General features: G+C 37.4%; 1 protein-coding gene across 1 annotated transcript in view; it reads right to left on the reverse strand.

The window, feature by feature from the left end:
- Nucleotides 1-3281: 3281 nt before the first annotated feature.
- LOC117290167 overlaps nucleotides 3282-23575 on the reverse strand; it is a 34470-nt gene continuing 14176 nt past the window's right edge. Inside the window, exons 7-22 of the mRNA XM_033771424.1 lie at nucleotides 22853-23021; nucleotides 21810-21980; nucleotides 20360-20488; nucleotides 19140-19454; nucleotides 18293-18388; nucleotides 17371-17472; nucleotides 16652-16834; nucleotides 14519-14650; nucleotides 8895-9109; nucleotides 7930-8143; nucleotides 7408-7488; nucleotides 6714-6910; nucleotides 5977-6061; nucleotides 4816-5001; nucleotides 3738-3902; nucleotides 3282-3523 (exon numbers count right to left, since the gene is read on the reverse strand). Coding sequence (XP_033627315.1) covers nucleotides 3452-3523; nucleotides 3738-3902; nucleotides 4816-5001; nucleotides 5977-6061; nucleotides 6714-6910; nucleotides 7408-7488; nucleotides 7930-8143; nucleotides 8895-9109; nucleotides 14519-14650; nucleotides 16652-16834; nucleotides 17371-17472; nucleotides 18293-18388; nucleotides 19140-19454; nucleotides 20360-20488; nucleotides 21810-21980; nucleotides 22853-23021 — 2512 coding nt within the window. The 3' untranslated portion in view covers nucleotides 3282-3451. The remainder of the gene's footprint in view (nucleotides 3524-3737; nucleotides 3903-4815; nucleotides 5002-5976; nucleotides 6062-6713; nucleotides 6911-7407; nucleotides 7489-7929; nucleotides 8144-8894; nucleotides 9110-14518; nucleotides 14651-16651; nucleotides 16835-17370; nucleotides 17473-18292; nucleotides 18389-19139; nucleotides 19455-20359; nucleotides 20489-21809; nucleotides 21981-22852; nucleotides 23022-23575) is intronic.

Here is a 23575-nt window from a genome sequence, read left to right on the forward strand (position 1 = left end):
AACAGTTTCTAATAACAGTTTCTGAGTTGAGAACTCATAGGTGGAATTAAAGGGATAGTGCAGTGTTAGTAATCTACGTTACTTTCTCAGGATTAAATGATGTGCAAAGAAACAATGGGCAATTCAACCAAAATAATGCGTTCTCTTTGTGTCGTGGTCGTTATCGTTTTCATGATTGGGACTCGGCTTTTAATCTGTACCACACTATCAGTACGTAGCACTCCCTGGAAAGTGACTTCCATTTTCTGAGTGAACAATAACCGCTGTTTGGCATTCTTTTTGCCAAATCTTCAAACCTGATGATTGTACACTTGTGGAACTAACATTGTACCATCCCTTTACGTTTACAAAAAAAACTAGAAAACTTCACACACAATCAATTTCTGAAAGCATAGAATTTGGAATGAGCCTTTTTCACTAACTGCAAAGTGCTATTAAATATAAAGAATCTTAATAATAGATATATAACTCCACTCAAAACCAAAACATAACTGTTGCATAAAAATACTTCAACGACAAACTCTTAATTTCTTGAAAACATCATTCATTATTCTCTTCAATAAATACTTCATTCAATTTTTTACAAAATAAATTTCTGCATTCAAAATTACAACTGGATTGTAAAGTTCTAAAATATGATTTGTATAATACTATAAATCTTGCTCTTTCTACTATAAATTTCAGTGATTTAAAAAGGTGGGAATGTATGAAAAATAATTTTACAAAATCAACCATAATACTCTTATTCCCATATAACAGTATAGGCACAGTTGGAAAACTACTTGAATACCATAAATCAACAACATTAAAAAGAAAACATATAAAAACAAGTTCATGTTAATAAACTTCAAATCAATTTATACAAACAGCAATCAAAACATAAAATCTGAACACAAAATTAATTTTAGCACACACAAATTTGAAAACAGACATTTTTTCAAGTGGAAAGTAGCATTAACAACACATACAAAAATACCCTGTGTTAAGTTGTTGATGTTTGAAGTGCTGATACTTCCTACATAGAAAACACAAAAACATAATCTGAAACCCTTAATTGCCAGCAATTTAAAGTTTCTTTAAGGTTTATGTTTTGATGAAGTAAGTCACAAAGTTTCTTTTCAGAAACTTCAGTTATAAAAAAAGTGAGTTGTTAATTAGAAAAAGTGCATTCCTTTCCACTCTGAGAGCCCCAAGAGGGCGCTTTTCAAAAGCAGAAAGTCACTTGAACTGGGCCCCTGTCTTTATCCACAAGGATTAAGACAGAAGTCACATTGAATACAATGATGCCATTGGATAAACGTGCAGTTACGTATGTTTTCCATATCTGTGTTTCGATTGGTATGTGGTGATTCGGGTGCAGCTGACAAACATCCTCGGACCAATCAAAACACAGATTAGAAAGCTTATTTCCGGTCATCTGTTTAATGCAGTGTGCACACTGTGTATATTTTGTACTGTGCATGTACTTGCATGTAATGTTGTTATATTTAGCATTTAATTGCGTATCTCTATGTGAATTGAATGTAGTTGAAAGGGGATAATGGACGAGGATTGACCAAATCTCTGGGGTTATTCACGAGCCTCGAAATGTGACGCCAGATGTGCAGACTAAAAAAGTAATTCTTCGCCACAAAGTATTAACTTGAGGTGCACTCAACAGCGTCGTCCCACAATGAGCACGATTCCCTCTTGGTAAATTAGAATGTTTGCTTTGTTTCCAACAAACTCAACACTTTAGTGATTTTGTGAAACACTATAGCTTTCTCAGTTTTGGTTTTGCAATTTTCCAACCTCAGTTGGAAGAAACTTGGGTTGCAATAAATAGGGCTATAACCAAACTGTTGCTTGGGCGGGGGAAAACTAGTCAGGCACCTTTCTTTTTTGCATAATGAATATCAATCCTTAAGATTGCTACGGTACACACGGTAGGTACACACATCAATCCTTAAGATTGCTACGGTACACACGGTAGGTACACACATCAATCCTTAAGATTGCTACGGTACACACGGTAGGTACACACATCAATCCTTAAGATTGCTACGGTACACACGGTAGGTACACACATCAATCCTTAAGATTGCTACGGTACACACGGTAGGTACACACATCAATCCTTAAGATTGCTACGGTACACACGGTAGGTACACACATCAATCCTTAAGATTGCTACGGTACACACGGTAGGTACACACATCAATCCTTAAGATTGCTACGGTACACACGGTAGGTACACACATCAATCCTTAAGATTGCTACGGTACACACGGTAGGTACACACATCAATCCTTAAGATTGCTACGGTACACACGGTAGGTACACACATCAATCCTTAAGATTGCTACGGTACACACGGTAGGTACACACATCAATCCTTAAGATTGCTACGGTACACACGGTAGGTACACACATCAATCCTTAAGATTGCTACGGTACACACGGTAGGTACACACATCAATCCTTAAGATTGCTACGGTACACACGGTAGGTACACACATCAATCCTTAAGATTGCTACGGTACACACGGTAGGTACACACATCAATCCTTAAGATTGCTACGGTACACACGGTAGGTACACACCAAAGACAGAGGTGATACTATGTAAATGCTGTCTATATGGGTCTTAGAGAACTTCCTTGATCAGTTTGCCCTTTATTCTCATTTGGTCCCTTATATCTGAATAACTCAAGGATGAGCAGCGTTGCCCTGAAGACCTGGACCTAATGTCATAAGGCTCTTTAACGGAAAAATGTTTTAAGAGATGTGTAATTTGCATCGGGGATAAAGAATATTAATTTTGGTTTTTACCCATACACCGATGTGCGTTAGCACTGTATACTCAGTACTTTCCCCGTGTCCTGTGAACAAAATTATCACAGGCATGTTACTCAGCCGGAAAAATGTTGATGAGCAAATTTCTTTCCTAAGCCAAAAATAAAAAGGAATGGATCACCATTCACAACAATGCCACAGATTTTGTGGAATGTTGGCTGGTAATCTAATTCTGCTTAGAATGATTTGTCTGTGCTTAGCAAGTTGTTGTGTTCACAGGCTTTGTGAAATTTGGCTCTAAGGGCAGCAAAGGCTGTGAGATGTGCCCAATCCTAGCCAGACATTTGAAGACTATAGGTGTAATCTCATCAACGTTTTGAACAGTATACTCTGCTCGTCTTCAGGAGGAACGAGCAGTATACTGTTTGAAACGTCGCAACCACACCGGCTCTTTTCAAAGCCAATACACCCCCCAAAAAGAGATTTACATGTGGCTATACCCGCAAGTTTACTATTTATTTAAAAGTTTCTTCCTATTTATCCACACTATGCAAAGCTTCAAATAAAAATAATACTTATTTGAAGAGTAGATGATGGGCTCCAAAGAAGAAGACAACCCAGCGATGAGTTTTTACAACTTTTTATGTATCTTGATTTGACATTAGCGCTCACAGCGTTCACAGACGTACTGGTGTACGAGGGGGCGGTGTGGACAACTTGGAGTACGCTCTTTCCATCTTCATCAACTCCTGATGGGAAAAAATGAGAGGAAAACAAAAATAATCAAAGTGCTAAAATAAAGAGAAAGATGAAGCCTCAAAGCACTGATTGGCAACATGTGGTGTCTCTCTGCCAACCAAATCATGGAGCAAAAAGTCGCTTGACTTGGCCATGTGGTACGGCACTTTGAACACCAAGTGGAGTGGCCTCAATACAAAATAAAAATGCAAATTTTTTATTTACTTTGGTTTGCTGTGTGAGGGCGCCCTGTAGACGGCTATTCTCCGATGATTTCTCGCTGGCATTCATGGCGTTCTCCCGGCACCGCTCCTCAGCTACCTGAAGCTGACGCTCGAGGAGTTTCACTTTCTGCTGTAACTGATAGAGCAGATGGTCTTTGTCATTGCTCTACAAAATGAGAATAATATATGTTTCATTGACAATAATTAAAATAAAGTTTCAGTAAGGGGTTTTTAAGACATCCACAATGGAGAACAATAGAAAATATTGGTGAACAATGTGTCATGGAACATTTTTCAAATAAACAAGTTTAGTAGGGGGGTGAAAACATCTACTCTTAAATAAAAATGGTCAGTGGTTTACTTCACGGAGATTTCGTTACGCACACAGCTCACAGGCAGTGCTCAGTGGCTACAATTTGTTTGTCAGATAACGAATTGAGTTTGAACCGGGTTTCTAATAATGATAATAAACGTATTTACAACGCGCGTTTTCCAAGGGAGTACAAAGCGTGAATTGTTTTAACTGCAAGGTGAGTGGGCAAAGATTTTTGAAATTGTGAGACCTATAATTCCTTGACACACCATGTAATGGTTGGTGCTGCGGCGCATACAGCAGCCACAGCCAGGAACACCGGGTGTTCAGGAACACCGGGTGTTCTTGGCTGCGGCTGCTGTGCGAACCCCTTCTCTTTTCGATAAGTGCAGCACTGGGTTCTTTTACATGCGTTACACAACACATGAGGCCAACAGCTTTACGTCCCATCCGAAGGATGAAGCAATGGTAAAGTGTCTTGCTTAAGGACACAAGTGTCACGGCTGGGGATTCGAACCCACACTCTGCTGATCAGCAACACCAGAGTTTGAATTCGTTGCTCTTAACCGCTCGGCCACGACACTTCCTAGAGGTGGAAGGTGAAGAAAGATACCACGTTACGCCAACCCAACCACTCAGAGTGTAAATTCAGTCCTAATCATATTCTTTGACCCCATTGGTAGAGCAAGAGTTAGTCAAATAAAGCAGCCGCTTGCAGCTGCTATGGTCTCTAAGCTGCTCTATGAAATGTGGTCCTGAACCTTACCTCAGTGCTCCTGCTAGAGTGAAGACTACTCCGCTCCTCTCCAGAGGTCTCAAGAGGTCCTCTACTGCTCCTCCTCAGGCTCATGTTCTCTGTCCTCAGTTGTTTGACCCTCTCTTGGAGATGCTTGAGAAGGCGAATGGTTGAAGCATCACTTGCGGAGGAGTTGGTGGAAGGACTAACGTTACCCTGATAAGAAACAAAATATTAAACCATAAGGGAAATTTACCAGGTAAATTTTAAATGATTTGGGGATGAACAAAGACACATTTTCTAGAGCATGATTTGAACCAACAACCTCGAGACTTAAGTGCCAGCACTCTACAAACTGATGAGCTATCTAGCCTTATGTTTGCGGTCTCCCTATTTTGTCAATATCTTAGTTAGCCATGCGACCGCTATCTGCCTTGTATCCAGGGATCACACCAAAAATTACCACACAACCTGGATAGGGACCGCCAGGGGACCACCAAGGAGATTCACAAAGAAAAATGGCAAGGTAAATTATCAAAGATTTGGGGTTGAACAAAGACAAATATACAAGAGTAGCATTTTAACCAGCAACCTCCGGTTTAGCGTGCTGGCACTCTACCAACTGAGCTCCTTGTTAGCTGTCACTCAAGTTTGTCAATTTCTTTGTTTTTCATTATTTTGGAACAAGTATCAACATGAACTTAAAGCCATTATACACTTTCGGAACAGAAAAAAAAATTAAAGTTCACAGATTTACAAATAATTTACAGGGCTTACAGAAGGTGATGGTGAAAGACTTCTCTTGAAATATTGTTCCATGAAATCATTACTTTTGAGAAAACATTAAACAATATCAATTCTCGATACTAGAATTACGGATTTATTTTAAACACTTGTCATGACACGGCGAAACGTGCGGAAACAAGAGTGGGTTTTCTCGATATTTTCTCCCAACTCAAATGACCAATTGAGAACATAATTTTCACAGGTTTGTTGTTTTATATATAAGTTGAGATACACAAAGTGTGGGACTTGGACAATACTGTTTACCGAAAGTGTATAATGGATTTAATATAATGTTTATGCAGTCCTCATCAGATGAGTCTTTGGGGGAAGATTCGAACAAGGCCAGTAATAATGTTCTGGACAACTCAATGATCAATTTGAAATTTGAACCAATGTTGGACTCACTGATGATGAATGTCTGGATCTGAGATCTGTCTGACTACCTCGAAAGGACGACCCATCTCTCTTGTTGATCTGCTCCTGAAGGCGACTGGAAATAAGAACATGGGATCAAAGTCAGGCATAATGTCTTGTAATACAGAACCTGTTCAAGGTGGTTTTATAGCAGCAAGGCAATGTTTGCAGTTAGTTTGTTTCTGAAGAAAAATTGTATCCAATAATGGTGACGCCTCTACTGCTAGCTGCACCCAATGCTGTTTAAAGGGAAGGTATATGTTTGATAGTGACTCTTAAAATGAGTGCTAATAAAAGCTTACTTGGATAGTATAATGCATTTTGAGGTTTTTTTTTTCACTTTGAAATAAAGCAGTTATGGCAAAAGATATACTATTTATCCCCCAAAATTTGAATCTGAGAAAGGTTTGTGTATTCCAAGTGCTCTGGATTTTGGAAAATATTATCTCAAAACCACTACCACCTTTAGAAATGAAGTTTTCACAGGTTTTATGGTAGATTTCTACAACCATGTAGGATTAAAACAAACAGTGGGTTCCAATGTGCCAATGGAGAAGTAGATCAACAGATTTCTTCATACCTGAAGAAAACTAACAGATTAATTTTTCACAAGGCAGACACAAAAAAGTCTTAATTCAGACAAAGGTCTGAAATTTCTCATTCCTCCCTAAAAAAAAAACAAAAAAGAACAGTGAGAAAAACATCTCTCAAACTGAATCAATTTTTACATTTCAAGTTCTCTGCTGAGTTCTTCCTCAAACTTCTTGGCCATCTTGAGAGCCGTCTCCTCCTTCCATTGCGTCATGCTCTGCTGGATCTCTCTCAGCTCGGAGTCTTTGTCTAGAAGACGTTCCTGAAGGGCTCCCTCATTGGTGCGCAGCCTCGACGTCTGCTGTTGGAGCTCTTCTACTTGAGCGAGGTGGTCCTTTTAAGAGAGAGGGATGCATATTTAGATTGGTTACAGACAGCTGGCTTACATATGAAAGAGTTAGTTTCAAATTGCCTAACTCAAAAGTCAAACCATCGACTGTTAATTATAAATAGCTGAATAGACCATGTATTTGAGTCTGAGTCTTGACGCTTGTGTTCCACGCAAGATACTTAACCTCGATTGTTGCTTCGTCCTTCCGATGGGATTTATAGCTGTGTTGTGTAATGCACATTAACCAAAAAAGTAATACTTAACACTAAGAGAAAAGGGGTTTGGCAGTTTGTTTCTAGCAGTGGCTGTTAAGGATTTGACTTTTTAAAACCCTTTTAAAGTGCTAAAACCATGAGTCTCATAATTCAAAAACTTAAAAACCTATCTTAAACAGAGATTCTCTTTTCCAGCGCCTTGAGCACCTTATTGGTTGATTGTGCACTATATAAGACTCCAATACATAATTATTATTCTGATTGTTATTATTATTAGTCCTTTACCTGTATCAACCTATCTCTCATTGTATCCATATCTTCAGACTTCTTGCCAATAGTATTAGCCACTTTTTTAACTTCATCTTCCTGAAGTACAAAAAAGAACGAAACAAGGAACGTTATGGCCAAGTGGTCTAGCACACGTGACTCAAGAGGTTTACAACTTGATGTTAAAATAATATTTGGAAACACGGAAGCCTCTAAGGATGATGGTGAGGGACTGTCTATCAAACATGTGAGACAGAAGAGTCAAGGTTTGACTCCCGCTCGAGACACTTTTGCCCTTAAGCAAGTCACTTAAAGGTTTTTGGTACTTTTTGTAACACAAAACACAATGTCCACAGATCTATATTAAACTTACACCGTTTGAGGATAATGATAGTAGAAAGCTTTCCTGAAAATATTACTTGCTGAGGTGCTGTAGTTTATGAGAAATGAGTAAAATAATGTCATGAAAATACTTTTTTACATGCTAAAATAATTTTCGTCTTATGATCACTGAAGCGAAAATCATTATCAAACATGTACCTTCTCTTTCTGGGCCTTAGTGAGTGCCCTCTTCTGCCTCTCCAGTTCAGATTTCTGAGTCTGGACGTAGTTCCTAAGCTCCTCATTACTTATCCTCAGATTAGTCAGAGCGGCAACAATCTGGGTGCGTCCAGGGCTCTGGGTTGAATTGGGCGTACTTGCAAAAGGGCTCTTGGGTGACAGGGTGCCGTTGAGGGTTTTGTTACCCTTGATGCTGTGGAGGAAAGAGCAAATGCAAATCTCGTGATAATTCAACATCTCATCACTGATTCAAGAGAGAAAACGGAATATGTTTTTTTCTCTGACCTCTAGAATCTAAAAAACATATATATATTTATACAACAAAATTGTTTTAACTTGAATCAATCATTTTATCTTCCCTTCTTCTCACCGTTTTTTCTTAATTTCCTTAATTTGTTTGTTTTCTAAATGCAATAATTATTTTCATCAATGTGTATTATCATTAAAATGTTATTTTTTTTAAGAAAGAGAATAGTTTTTAAAACGACAGAAAAATAAAAAGAGAAAAAATACTAAATTGTTTGTGGCTAAGATCTTCAGAGACTTAAAACAAAAATACAAAATTTAAATAAAAAACAGGGAGACCACAGCTTCCGGGCAATATTGGTGGTCTAGTTGGTGAGACACTGCTCCAGAATTTCAAAGGTCATGGGTTCGAATCCCATCGGAGTTATATACCTGTGATTGTGTTCACAGAGCTCGGGTAAGTACTGAGTAAATCAAGCATCTGAAAGCACACAACTTCGTGTGACACGGGTGTTTTTTTCTTCTATTATTATCTCACAACTTCGACGACCAATTGAGTTCAAATTGTCACAGGTTTGTTATTTTGCGCATATGTTGAGATACATCAACTGAGGAGACTGGTGTTTGACAATTTAATACCAATAGTGTCCAGTGTCTTTGTATAGTAAATAGCACTTGACTGAAGAAAGTTTCCTAACCTTGAGATGTTTAACTTGATTGGTGTAGTGCTAATCACCGCTGCAGTCCTCCTACACTCCTCATTAATCTCAGACAGAATGCTCTTGCTCTTAGTCAAACTAGACATAGTCGCTTCCTTCTCTTGGTGAACTTTAACCTCTGACCTGAGCTTGGTGACCTCTTCCTCCTGTTGACGCAGTTTATGACGGAGTTTGTCCATCTCCAGTAGGTTCTCCTATAACAAAAATACATTCTATTGTTTACTGCTGGACAATAGCTTTTGGCCAAACATAACATTAAATTTAAATAGTAAAACCATTACAAATATTTATAAACAACGCGATTCCAACAAATTGAAGGTAGTTAGTGGGTTTGTATATGTTTGGTAATGGAAATAAATGGAAACAACAGCTTACTTGAAACGTTAGGCCATAAACTATTTTTGCCATTTGTACAATTAACAGTTTGTAACAGCTACAAATGTAAATCTATTTTTTCGTTGATAAGAGGTGCAGCAGCATTGGATAGTACATGTATAACACATTTTCAGAACCTTTTACTTTGAAATACTGCAGTTATGGAAACAAATATCACTTTTTATCCCCCCAAATTTGAATCTGAGAAGCGTTACTGCACGACTCTCAGATTGTGTATTCCCAGTTGCAGATTATACATGTACTTAATAACTGCTCCAGGATTTTCACAAAAATCTCAAAAAACATTATTTCATCCTTTTTAATGAAATTTTCACAGGTTAATTTTATGGTATTTATACAATGTAAATGTGTCTACAACTATATAGAATTGGAACAAACAGTCATGGGCTCCAATATTACCAAACCAATATAAGATGCATTTAAACCCTCACAATGTTTTACACTATCAACAGCTCCCATTACTGGTTACCAAGTACGGTATCGAGACCTCAGACTTAGAATTTGAGGTCTCCAAATCAAGCATCTGAAAGCACACACTTTTGTGTGACAAGGGTGTTTTTTCTTTCATTATTATCTTGCAGCTTAAACGACCAATGGAGTTCAAATTTTCATAGTTTTTTTTTCATGCATATGTTGAGATAGACCAAGTGGAGACTGTTCTTTGAAAATTACAAATGTACCAAACGTGTCCAGTGTCTTTAAGATCCATTTAAACCCTCACAGATGTTCTTACATTTAAAACTCGTATCGTGAGTTGCAACAACTGGAGACTCTCAATAAACTGTGCATCGTAGCATGAAGTATTGACTCCATAATCGACATTCCCATTGCCTTCGTCAACCTTATCAAGCCACACAGGTATATCCATGGTGATGGCTGAGTGTTTCTACTGCTCTTAGCTCAGTAGTTACCCTTGGTAGATGCTCGAGTTATAACAGTTGCTCTGTGTTGATGCAAGTGTCAGTATAAAACAACGTCCAGTCCAATCTTGCACATGTGTAGCTAGTGTCTTGCCTGGCCTTCCACCTCAAGGACCCTGGTTCGAATCCCACTGGGGGACACTATGTGGATTCGGTTTTCAGTCTCTATACTAGGTTATCCCTGGTACAATTCTCTGGGATTTTCCTCCCACATCTAAAACTGAAATTTCTTCATCATTTTCTCTCTTCTCGTTTGGCTTTAACTAGAGCAATTGAGAATATTTATTCAGATCCAGATCCAGATATCACTTTCAAATAATAATTCTTTTATCAGACACTTGTTCCCTGTACAGTCAAAATCTCTTTCACATTCTTTTGCAAATTTCCAGTCAGTTTACTCCTTTTCCTACTAAACACTGTTTAGTGAAGCAACACACATTCTATTTGTTGCATCCAAGGTTTGTGGAGACATTTATTGTTCTTCCCTTTGTACCTACTGTATAGTTAAGAACCTTCCATAAATTGTGTACACACAATTCATCCTATAGCATCCTAGAGCCCTCTATTGTGATCCCTTTTCCTTTTTTGCTCTCGATCTCCAAAAATGAATCACCACTTTTCATTCCCACAGTACAAAACTTCTCTTGGATATCACAAAACTCCACACTCGCTTTACGAATCCAAACCTGCAAAAGCTTGATGCGGCAGAAGAAACTTGTTTTCCGACCCAAATAAAAGTCCTGGAAATAAAGTTGGAGTTGCAGTAACATCACAAGCTGTAAATAGCGCCCTCACTCAGCGCCTTCACTCAGTCTGAGGTCAAGGGAAGGTGCACCACTGGCATGGTTGCTACATGTATGCTGGTAGCTTTTACAAAATTTCCAGAAGAAAGGGCATAGTTGTTTTTTTCCCCAAAGTGAACATGATAATATCACAGAAACAGTGTTGGTTGACTGAACTTCCAAAAGTCTCTTAAAAAATCAAAGTCATTTATCAAACAGCAAAATAATTGGTTTGTGTTGAAAAGGAGGCCATCATGACCAAAGCTCTATTTTGTCTATAAATAGCCAGAGAGTACAAACACCCTCCATCCAGCTAAACAAAAATCCAGAAAACTTGTAACTGAATACATGCAGCGGTGATCACTACACTGACTAGTCATTATGTTCCAGCAGTCCCTCCATGGCTATTCGATGATTAATGTACTGTTTGACAATCAACATGGTCAATTAACAACCAACAGTTTCAAATCCATGAACAGAATAGGTGTCGCTGATAACTCCAAACAACTGCTAAAAAGCGGGGCAATTCGGCAGCATTTCAAACCCACGCAATCAGACATCAGTCAGACATGTTGAATGCAAATGACTCATAGTCATTGTCTAACAATCAGACCATGTAAATAACTTCACAAATCCACATGACAACAAATCATTATAAATGATCTGGATTTCAGTCTTCAAATTTTGAGGATAAAAAAAAACTACCTTTTTGTGAGTTAAGCACTCAAGGGTCACTTACAACCCGCATGTACCAGGGTTCAGTTCACTCAGCAATTACCATTTCAATTAAACTTTGATATACCCCGCTCTGCTCAGTTCATTATTTGGAACACTAAACAAATAAACCGGTAGATCTCACTGTTTGTCAACGATCAAAGACAACCACTCCAAAGCTCCGCCCCTCGTAACCGTTTATGCAAATAAGGTTGAGGCGGTTGGGCCAATGGAATTAGGCAGAGAGTTAGTTTGCGCTGAGCAAACTCTTGACATTCTTGATCCCATACTTGTTTTTATCCCTGCCGATGACTCTTGTCTTGGCAAAGTGACAACATCACAGGTGCGAGGTAATACAATATGAATCTGATATTCAGCGCCATGAAAATCAATCAGTCACCACTGGATTGCTGTTTTTGATTTAGAATAGAGCCTTGAAATGGACTCCTATTTACAAACAAATCCATGTTTATCATGGTGTATTCCAATCATAAAGCAGAATATATTGCTTGACAAATTTATTTCATCATTTGGAACAAGTCTCAACATGAACTTAAAGCTACCTAGGCTAGCTCAGCTAAGGTACTTAAAGCCACAGTGCGTCACTGCCAAAATTTAAAAGACAAGTCAAACATAAATTGTCTACAGTACTATATCATTCGTCTAATTTTCATTTGTAATGAATTTATCACATCAACCCTCCTTTAAATAATTTTGTTTCTGCTGCCATCCTACTCTGTTTCTTTTTATTTGTTATTTTATTTTTATATTTTGTACTCTAGATTTGTCTGTCCATTTTTAAAAGTTCTGTCGCCCAATAGAGAAAGATCCCAAAATCATTGAGCTTTCTGTCCATACATATTTACAAGGGGCATTAATATATACAATCATAGGATATTTGTATTGACATTATAGTTTCAATACATTTTGGTAACCTTATGATGGTAAGCATAATTTTGTTGTGCTTAGCAATTTTGTTGTGCTTAAAGAAGCTCCATGAAATTGTGCAGTTTTCTCAAAAACATATACAATTAAAAGAGTACACAGAATAAACAAATCCGTCCCAACCAAGTGTCCCTAAGTTAATACAATGTGTATTTATTCTGAAAAGTTATAATGTATATATGTAGGCTGCATGTACCTTGTATATTCTGTTAGTGTGAAATAAATGTCAAAATATCAAAAAATAATAAGATACTTTGATCACAACAAAACATTTGGTGACCAATTGGCAAGAAAAAATTACACATGATTTTGTTCCATACAGTAGTTTTTACTGTCTCATCACCACACTGTTAACATTTTCACAGCAGCTCCCCATAAAAAATACCTCCTATCACAATCAGCCAAAACAAACAATAAATAATGACACTTTATCAGCTGAACTTTGATATCTTGAAGATTAAAGTTCAACAGTTAGAGTCATTGATAAGCTGCCAAGGTGTCACTTGGGGTCCAAAGTGACTGAGTGAACACCCACCACTTGCTGCATTTCAGAATAGAGTTTATGAAGTCAAGAAGAGAATACTATCAACATACATTGTACTGGTGTTTGTTTAGTGTGTTTGTGCTATTGTGAACATTTTGTTACAGACACATTTTTTAAGAACTGTTTCACACTTAGCGACACTTGAATTTATTTGGGATAGATTTTGTTATTCTGTGCACTCTTTTATGGGCCCAATGGCAAAGAGTTGTGAAGTACAAAAAGTTGCTAAGCAAAACCAAATTATGCTTACCATAACAAAGTTATTAGCTAAAATACCACTTTACATATGTAATGATTTATCAATAATTTTTTTATCAGTCTTGCCTCACTTTACAAAACTGTAATATCTTTTGAATGCTTTATACAATTTTCTATTTGTATATGAATAACTGTTTGTAATTGCAGGGGCACCTTTAAAACAACAGTGATTCACAAAAAATATTCCCCAGGACAAGAACAAATAAAATAAAAAAATAAGTAAATAAATACACATTAATTTTAGGTATAAAACAAATAACCAACAAACTGCAAGTTCGACATGTTTTCAAACTCAAATTAAACAGATGCGATAAGTCCATTCCCTTCATTCCCCAACCACAGGCTTGATCAACATTAAAAACTGGCAGAAACATTTGAACATTTTAACTACAATCGTCCTAAAATTCAAGGCTTGGCAGCCAGAATGATACACAATGTTACGCCCAGATCTTGCTTTAAAGGCACTGGACACTATTGGTAATTACTGAAAATAAATGTTAGCATAAAAAAGTTTGTAAACGAGCAATGGAGAGCTGCTGAGAGTATAAATCATTGTCAGAAACGGCTCCCTCTGAAATAACATACTTTTTGAGAAAGAGGTAATTTCTCACTCACATATTAAAAGACTTCAGGCCTGAAGTCTTTTATTGGGCATCTGAAAGCACACAAATTGTGCATCAAGGGTGTTTTTTCTTTTATTATTCTCTTGCAACTTTGGTGATATTGAGGCAAAATGTTTACACATTATTGTTATTATGCACGCATATGTTGGGATACACCAAGAGAAATTACTGGTCTTTGACAATTATCAAAGGTGTCCAGTGCCTTTAATCATGTTAATCCGGGGGATGTTGGGCCTACATGTAGATCTTGTGACAACACAGAATTAAAACCTTCATCAAGAAGATGCTTGATTTTTCAGTGGGATTACAGGCAAGAAATAAAGTTTTAAAAGTGTCACTGCTGTGTCTGCTCGGATGAGTAGAGAAATAAAGTTGAGATTTTTTACTTCAAAAATTGGAAATAAAAAAAGTGGCTTCTTACCGTGGCAAGCTGTTCTCTGAGTTGATCTAGCTCCCTCTGGATTTCATCTCTGGCTTTCTCTCTTGCCTCGGACACCGCCTCCACTTTTTCTCGCCCTGCTGCTAGGTTTTCTTCTCTCACCTTATCCAATTCCTAAAACAAAAAAGCCAACAAACAACCCTAGGAATTTGATTTGATTTGAAATGGTTTGTTAAAAACAAAGACCATCGCAGTCAAGTTACATAGAGATAACAAAGATACAAAATGTCAAAGAGTTAAAAATCCAAGAAAACAATTAAATATAAAACACCCATAATAAAGACAAGGTTTACGAAGATGATTAAAAAACTGTAGTGGTCCAAGAAGTGTCGAACCGAAACCACCTCCAAATTGGGACAACCACATTCTACACAGATGATATTTGTGGCTTCTTTTATAGCACACATGTCCGTCACCCAGTGACGCTCCTGGCACTGTAACATACAGTTTTTTTTTTGCCAGATGTGGGACTCGGTTTTGAATTATGAGACCTTTATCTGATAGCACCATGTAATGCTTTATAAGGTGCTGTGGCGCAATTTGCTGCCGATCGGACCAGGAACACCTGGGCGACCCCCTTCTCTTTTCGATAAGTGCACTGGGTTCTTTTACATGCGTTACATAACACATCGGACCACTGGCTTAATGTCCCATCCGAAAGACAAAGCAATGGTTAAGTTTCTTGCTTAAAAGACACAACTGTCACGGCTGGGGATTCAAACCCACACTCTGCTGATCTGAAACACCAGAGTTTGAATTCAGTGCTCTTAACCGCCCGGCCACGACGCTTCCTTGATAGCACTAATTGACAAGCAGAAGAAGCTAATTCATCTCAGGTGTAAAGGGAAAACAATCAACTCAGGTAGAGGAAGAGTAAGATACTATTAAAAAATTGTCTTGTGTACTCCTGAAGCGTTCCTTTGGCTTGCAGTGCAGTTGGTTGCTTCCAAGTAGCCTGTAAAAATTGCCCCGTATGAATGAGATCTCTATTGTCATCTCGACATCTTCAGCTGAATCTTAAGGTCTTTGTAAAATCGAGCAGTGGAGAGGAATTCTGAACGAGCCAAGATTGACCTTAAGCTGTGCATCAATCTTAATTGCTAATCAAAGTGTGATGTCCCAAGACAAATCACTTTGGTGATATTGACAACTTATCTTAAGGTCTTGTAAAATCGAGCAGTAGAGAGGAATTTTTAACGAGCCAAGATTGACCTTAAGCTGTGCATCAATCTTAATTGAGACAACTGACCTTAAGATAGATCTTAGTGTTTTGTAAAATTGAGCTGTAGTGTTGATTTCACAAAGAGCTAATGATTGACCTTAAGCGTCAATCTTAATTGCTTAGAAAACTGTGATGTCCGTATTGTGATATTGACAACCCATCTTAAGATGAATCTTAGAGATCTGTGAAATTGAGCCTTTGTGAATGAAGATGTATGTAATATAATTTACCTGTAGAAGTTACAGCTTATTAGTCATTAAGTTTATGGAGAAAAAAATAAAAGGTAAAAATCACAGAACAATGTTTTCAGGAGAGTCGCGTTGATCCCTGGTACATGCTAAAAAAAAATTCCTTTCACTGAGATGAAAATAATTGTTTTACTCACTTTTCAAAAGCTACAGCACCTCAGCAAGTAATGATTTAAGGGAAGCTTTTTGCAACCATTATCTTCAAACCGTGAAAAAATTAATGTATATTTTTTGTGGACATTGTGTTTTGGTCCTACAAAAGTACCCAAATCCTTCAAAGGATTTGGGTACCTTTTCACAATGTCCATAGATTTACATTAAACTTACAGGGTTTGAAGATAATGATAGTAGAAAGCTTCCCTTCAAATATTACTTATTGAGGTGCTGTAGTTTTTGAGAAATGAGTAAAACAATGTCATGAAAATACGTTTGTAAATGATTAGAATAATTTTCATGACATTGTTTTACTCATTTCCCCCCCAAAAACAGCACCTAAGCACGTAATATTTTCAGGGAAGCTTTCTACTATCATTATCTTCAATCTGTGTAAGTTTAGTGTGTATCTGTGGACATTGTGGTGTTTGTCCTACAAAAGTTACATAGACCCTTTAAATGAATAAATTTAATTTGAATTCATTCCTTTACCTCTTTGAGTACAGACACTGTTGTCTGTAGATGCTCATGCCTCTGATGTCCAACATGGAGTTCTCCTTGTAATCTAGCTGTCTCCTTAGCAACTTCCAGTTCCTTCTGCCTCATCTCCTCCCGCCGTCTCCTTGTGTACTCCTCATCTCGCTCCTGTCGCTCCCTCTCAACAGCCGATTTTATCTAAAACACAAAATGGCAAAAAAAAAAAAACAAGTCTGAGTTCGACCACAGAATCTGAAACTATACATAGTAAGTGTGTCTACATTATCATTACTTGGGTCATTAAATTTGATGAGCAGTAAAATCTGCCTGGGGAGTCAGCAGCACTATTTTGCTCCTGACGCTCCTTCTTGGTCGTCCAAGTTGCAAGATAATAATAAAAGAAAAAAGCACCCTTGTCACATGAAGTTGTGTGCTTTCAGATGGTTGATTTCGAGACCTCAAAATCTAATTCTGAGGTCTCAAAATCAAATTCGTGGAAAATTACTTTTTTCTCGAAAACTACATTACTTCAGAGGGAGCCGTTTCTCACAATGTTTTATACTATCAACCTCTCCCCATTACTCGTTACCAAGAAAGGTTTTATGGTAATAATTATTTTGAGTAATTACCAATAGTGTCCACTGCCTTTAAAGCTGTGGTCTCAGGTAGGATTCCAAGGTCCACAAAGGTGAGGAGGCAGGGAAGGAAATCACTGCAATCTGAGACCAACTTACCATTTCTTCAGTTTGTTCCTTCAGTTGCTGTTCCATTTTTAGAGCTTCATCCGTCTGTTGTACAAGTTGAGACTTGACTGCTCTGAGGTCTTCCTCTCTTTCCTAAAAGGGGGTATAAGAAAACATTCTTCATTACCAGGGGCCGATTTCACAAAGGTCTCAAATTGATCGTAACTTCAAATCAATCGTAGTTGCTAAGTAAAGTGTGATGTCACAATACAAATCTCTATGGTGATACTGAAAATTTGTCTTGCGATGAATTTTATTGCTTTGTGAAATCGGCCCCTGAGTAGTTTCCCCTAAAAACCCTAACCTTGGAGAGTAAAGCACTCTTCTATATCTTAGACTCTGTTCTTCTCAGAACCAACACTTAAGCGTTCATGTGGTTCATCTCTATGTAGAATTAGTGGTGAAAAAAAAAACCAACATTTTTCTTTATACACTTTTATGGGGGACGTTGGGGAGAGAGGGGGTGTTGAAAAAAAGTGTACGGTTTGTACACTTATGAAAATTTTGATAATTGTAAACTGCCCCGTAACTTGTACAACTACGTATACAATGGAAAGTTACCCTGGAATTCTGCTGCCACCCTCTGTGCAAAACCCAAATTACTTGAGCTGTTAGATTAAGTTTTAACTGAGTGACTGATTTGAAACAAGGTGAGAGTCATTACTATCGAAAAAAGTCTGAAACTTGGATATAAATTCAAAGGTATGTTGAAATGATGCCATTTCTACAGTTTGCTAACCCCTGGGGTTATAGATTCCAAGGAGCTTTTGGAAACAGTATCCAAAGCACTAGAGAAGTAGACCAATTAGCAGGATTTCTATATTTGTGGAAAAAAAAAATTGTCTGATTTTCTTTACGACATAAAAAGTCTGAACTCAGCCAAAAGTCTGAACATCTCATGCCTGTGACTTACAGTGAGTGAGCGTTTAGTAATCATCATCAACGCTGACGTCTTCTCGTCTTGAGCAGCCAAAGCTTCTCTCGCCTCCTTCTCCATGCTTAACTTGAGCTGGAAGACAAAATAAAAACAAATCCTCACAATTTAATAAGAAATGTTTGATACAATTCTTGCATCGAATCTAATGAACAAGCATCTATAACTGATAACTGACTTTCATACATCACAAAATAAATGCTCTCAAATTTGTCCAGAGAGAAATAGAAAAAGAAGGCACAATCAATCAGCAGTTGTCTCAAATGATTGATCATCAAACTTTCTGATCATTTAACTTATTCCAGTAGAACAAAAAAAAGTTTGGGGCTTAAAGGGTCTATGTAACTTTTGTAGGACAAAAACACAATGTCCACAGATTTACACTAAACTAAAGTTTGAAGATAATGATAGTAGAAAGCTTCCCTAAAAATGTTACGTGCTGAGGTGCTGTAGTTTTTGGGAAATGAGTAAAACAATGTCATGAAAATAATTTTCCTCTCATGAGACGAAAATTATTGTAATCATTTACAAACGTATTTTCATGACATTGTTTTACTCATTTCTCAAAAACTACAGCACCTCAGTAAGTAATATTTGAAGGAAAGCTTTCTACTATCATTATCTTCAGACCCTGTAAGTTTAATGTAAATCTATGGAGATTTTGAAAAGATACCCAAATCCTTTAAACAGAGAAAAGATTACATCACTTAAAAATTTTTTGTAAAGCAAAATAAAGGAGAGTTGTTTGCTGAGCTACTATTTGTGCTTAAGCAGTGCTATAAAATTGGGCCCTGACCAATGTCATGCTCGTGTAAAGACTACTCACATTTTCAATCTCCTGGTCCTTCTCCTTAAGTAAGGCCTCTCTAAGTTCAACCATTGCCAGCTCCTTAACAACATCAGCATTCCTCACTTTTCCCTCCATCTCCTTCAAGGATCTCTCGATTCCTTTGGCCTCTTCCTCCGCCTCTCTCTGCATCCCTAAGATCTTTTCCCCTAGGGCCTCATTGATCTTGTCCTTCTCAGTGACGGTGGTTGATACTTGGTGAAGGTGCTGATCCTTGTCTAGAAGCTGCTGTCTCAGGGTCTCTACCTCCTTCTGTAGCTTGCCATTGAGCTGCTCAAGGAGTTTGTTTCTCTCCTACAAATATTTACATATAATTGTTGGTTAAAGGCAGTGAACACTATTGGTAATTACTCAAAATAATTATTAGCATAAAACTTTTGTTGGTGACGAGCAATGGGAAGCTGTTGATGGTATAAAACAGTGTGAGAAACGGCTCCCTCTGAAGTACATGTAATATAGTTTTTGAGAAAGAAGTAAATTTCCACGAATTTGATTTTGAGACCTCAGATTTAGAATTTGAGGTCTCGAAATCAACCATCTGAAAGCACACAACTTCGTTTGACAAGGGTGTTTTTTCTTTCATTATTATCTCAACGACTGATTGAGCTCAAATTTTCACAGGTTTGCTATTTTATGCATATGTTGAGTTACACAAGGTGAGAAGACTGGTCTTTGACAATTACAAATAGTGTCCAGTATTTTTAAGTTCCATACAGTCAGTGAAATTAATGTTTGTATTTTCTAATGTGCATTTCTATATATTTTTGATTTAGATTTACTGAGTTTTAATAGTGCACTTTTATGTGTTTCAATATTGTAAATTTCAATGTCAGCCTTTTTGGGCTGCATTGTGATTTTTGCAATAAACCCATTAATTAAATAATAGCACTTTATCTACTCCCGTTGGGTGTCTCAAAGTGCTTGGTATTTTTTTTGAAAAACCTGTTGCTCTAGACGTAAGACCAGAAAACAAAAAAACAAGTCAACCGTTCTGAAGATGATATTAAATCAGCGAAAAAACAAATTAATTGTAGTACTTTCTCTTTTTACCAACTGTGATCACCGCGGCCAAACACTGCAGGACTTGCAATCATAAGGTTGTGGCTTTGAATCCTACAGAGCTAACAGTTGATTTCACAATGGATACAAAAAGTATTGTCATCTCTAGTTACTGAACCACAATCATTTTCTCTTTTTACCTCAACATGTAACTCTCGTTGATCTTGATGCTCTGAGATGAATAAAGTCTGTAGCTCTTTGACCTTCTCTGTCAGGTTGGATTTCTGATTCAAAAGATCGTCAATGTTGTGACGACTCTCTTCGAGTTCCTAATATTGGATTAAATATAACTTCTGTCAAACTTGTCTAAAAGTGACCTGACCCCAAATATAATGTAACGTAACATATGTACGTACAATTAAAATTTATAAGGCGCTCAGGCCTGATACCTCACGGAGGCAATCAAAGCGATTGCCTTGGTGCCCTTAAAATGCTCAAGTAGAAATTTACAATTTCCTAATAGCAATGAGAAAATGCCTTGGTGCCCTTGCCCTTTCAAAACGAGGCATACGTGCACAGGCCTGGGCCCTATTCAATCAAGATCATAGCGCACATTAAAGCAACTAACATAGAAAAAAGGTTCGTCTTTTTTTAAATTTACAAAATGTAGATGAAGTAACAGATTCCTTACTGACAGTAGGTACATTGTTTCAAATCATTGGCCCAGATACACTGAAAGTTTTTTTACCTAGAGCTTTGTTTGCTAAGAGAACATTCCAGCGAGCATGTCAAGTGTGGATCAAAGAAATCATGGTGGGGTGTAATGTGACAGTAAAATGGAATCTTATCAAAGAGTTTTTTTAAGCACTTAAAAATCAAATGAACAAAAACTAATACAAAAGCAATCAAACGACTTGCCAAGAAAACCAATGAAAATGCAGAAACGGCTTCCTCTGAAGTAATGAAGTTGTCAAGAAAAAAGTAATTTTCTACTGAAATATTTGAATTTGATTTTGAGACCTCAGAATTAGATTTTGAGGTCTCGAAATCAAGCATCTGATCAAAGCACACAACTTCGTGTGACGAGGGTGTTTTTTCTTTCATTACTATCTCGCAACTTCGACAACCAATTGAGCTAAAATTTTCACAGGTTTGTTATTTTATGCTATAAGTTGAGATACACCAAGTGAGAAGAGAGGTCTTTGACAATTACCAATAGTGTCCAGTGTCTTTAAGTGCCATACAGTCAGTAAAATTAGTGTTTGTATTTTCTAATGTGCATTTCTGTTTATTTTTGTTTTGGATTTACTGAGTTTTAATAGTGCAATTTTATGTGTTTTAATATTGAAAATTTCATGTCAGCCACTTTTGGCTGCAATCTGATTTTAGCAATAAACCAATTAATAAAAACAAGTACCAATAGTGTCCAGTGTCTTTAAGGACTAGGAATGGAAAGCCAGGTCAAGTCGGAGGAGGAGCAGAGTTGATGTCTGTGTACATCCGAGACGTAATCCTTTAATTACTTAGGTTTTAATAACTTATCATTTAACAACTAATATAAATAAACAAGATAAGAGGGAGCTTGAGCTTTGAGAACTTTGTAAATCATTGTGAACATTTCAAGAGTTATAAAATAATAAGAAGAATGACCTCTTGGAGAGAGTCCATCCTAGCCCTTGAAGACTTCTGTCCGTTAAACAGCTCTTGCTTGGTAGAGCTGAGCTGCCTCTCTAGTTCAGATCTCTCCATGGGTGATAAGTCTCCCTCACCATTACGGACTCGCATCTTCAACTCATCTCGCTCCTTGATCACCGCAATCACCTGGACAAATTAAGGAATAATTTTTGTATTATTTGTTATAGACAATCTCCACAGAACTCTTTAAAGACACTGGACACTATTGGTATATTGTCAAAGACCAGTCTTCTCACTTATGTATCTCAACATATGCATAAAATAACAAACCTGTGAAAATTTGAGCTTGATTTGTCGTCGGAGTTGCGAGATAATTGAAAGAAAAAAAACACCCTTGTCACACGAAGTTGTGTGCTTTCAGATGATTGATTTTGAGACCTCAAATTCTAAACTTGAGGTCTCAAAATCAAATTCGTGGAAAATTACTTCTTTCTCAAAAATTATGTCACTTCAGAGGGAGCCGTTTCTCACAATGTTTTGTACTATCAACCTCTCCCCATTACTTGTTACCAAGTGAGGTTTTATGCTGATAATTATTTTGAGTAATTACCAACAGTGTCCACTACCTTTAAACTACAACAAGAGGACAACAGTAATTTAAATACAAGAAGCATAAAAGATATAGGATTTATCATAGAGGTCCAATGGACAGTAACACAGAAACCATTTACAAAAAAGCCAAATTGTACATGAAAGTTTTCAAATCATTTAAGTTTAACACTAGAAATATGATTACAAATTTGTAGCTGGTAAGCTGTTCCAGAGAGACCTATATCACTACCCCATAACTTCCTACTCTTAAGAACATTAAACAAGCAATAATGTAGAAGATTAAAGAGATTACAAAGGAGTATGGTTTTACCAAAGAAATATTATATGTAGGAGCGGAACCATGTATGCAATAAAAGATATGCAACAGAAGTTTGAAAGCAATACGAGGTTCAATAGGTCCTGAAGTGACTTTAAGAACCGAACTAAACATATTAAGTAATAAGTACCTCTTTTGGAGAGAAACCCATCAGACTGTTATTATTATCCACTCCATTAGTCTCTTCCTCCGGTATACCAGATCCTATGGGTTGATTCACTGTAGCAATAGAGTGCTCTAAATCCTGCAGTTCCCTCCTAGCTTGGTCTCGCTGGTATTCCAACACCATTAATTCTGACCTATAGATAGAGGGGAAAAGAATCACAGCACATGTTGACATTGGGCAGTCTGGTTGGCTCAGTGGTTTCTGTCCCCGCCTTTCACCTCTGTGGACCCCGGTTTGATACTCTTGCATGTGGATTGAGTTTTTAAGTCTCCACCTGACTGTATGGAATTTCCCTATAGACCGTATTGAACATGACGTCATCGTTCAAATATTTGCCCTACAAGATGGCGTCTACTGCGAGCGTGTGCATGTGGGTGTGCGTGCTTGTGCCGTAGAAGTCAAACCGGGAATGCTGCGTGCTGCTTGTTTCTTTGATGTACGCGTGTAGACGCGCATACGGTTGGCGACTTTTATATTATATGTCTATAGGGTTTTTCCTCCCAAGTCTAAAACTGGAATTTATTTATTGTCTTATGTACGTACCGTTACAAAAAGTTGATGTGATGTTTCCATTAGGCTACTTTGCCGACCATAAAACTCAGCCCAGGTCAAAATTCCAGTTGAACCTAGTTAACTGGTTCAACTGGTTCAACTGGATAGTGATCAAACTCGTCCATTTTCCATATT

The sequence above is a fragment of the Asterias rubens genome, chromosome 5, assembly GCF_902459465.1.
Source record: "Asterias rubens chromosome 5, eAstRub1.3, whole genome shotgun sequence".
Lineage (NCBI taxonomy): Eukaryota > Metazoa > Echinodermata > Asteroidea > Forcipulatida > Asteriidae > Asterias > Asterias rubens.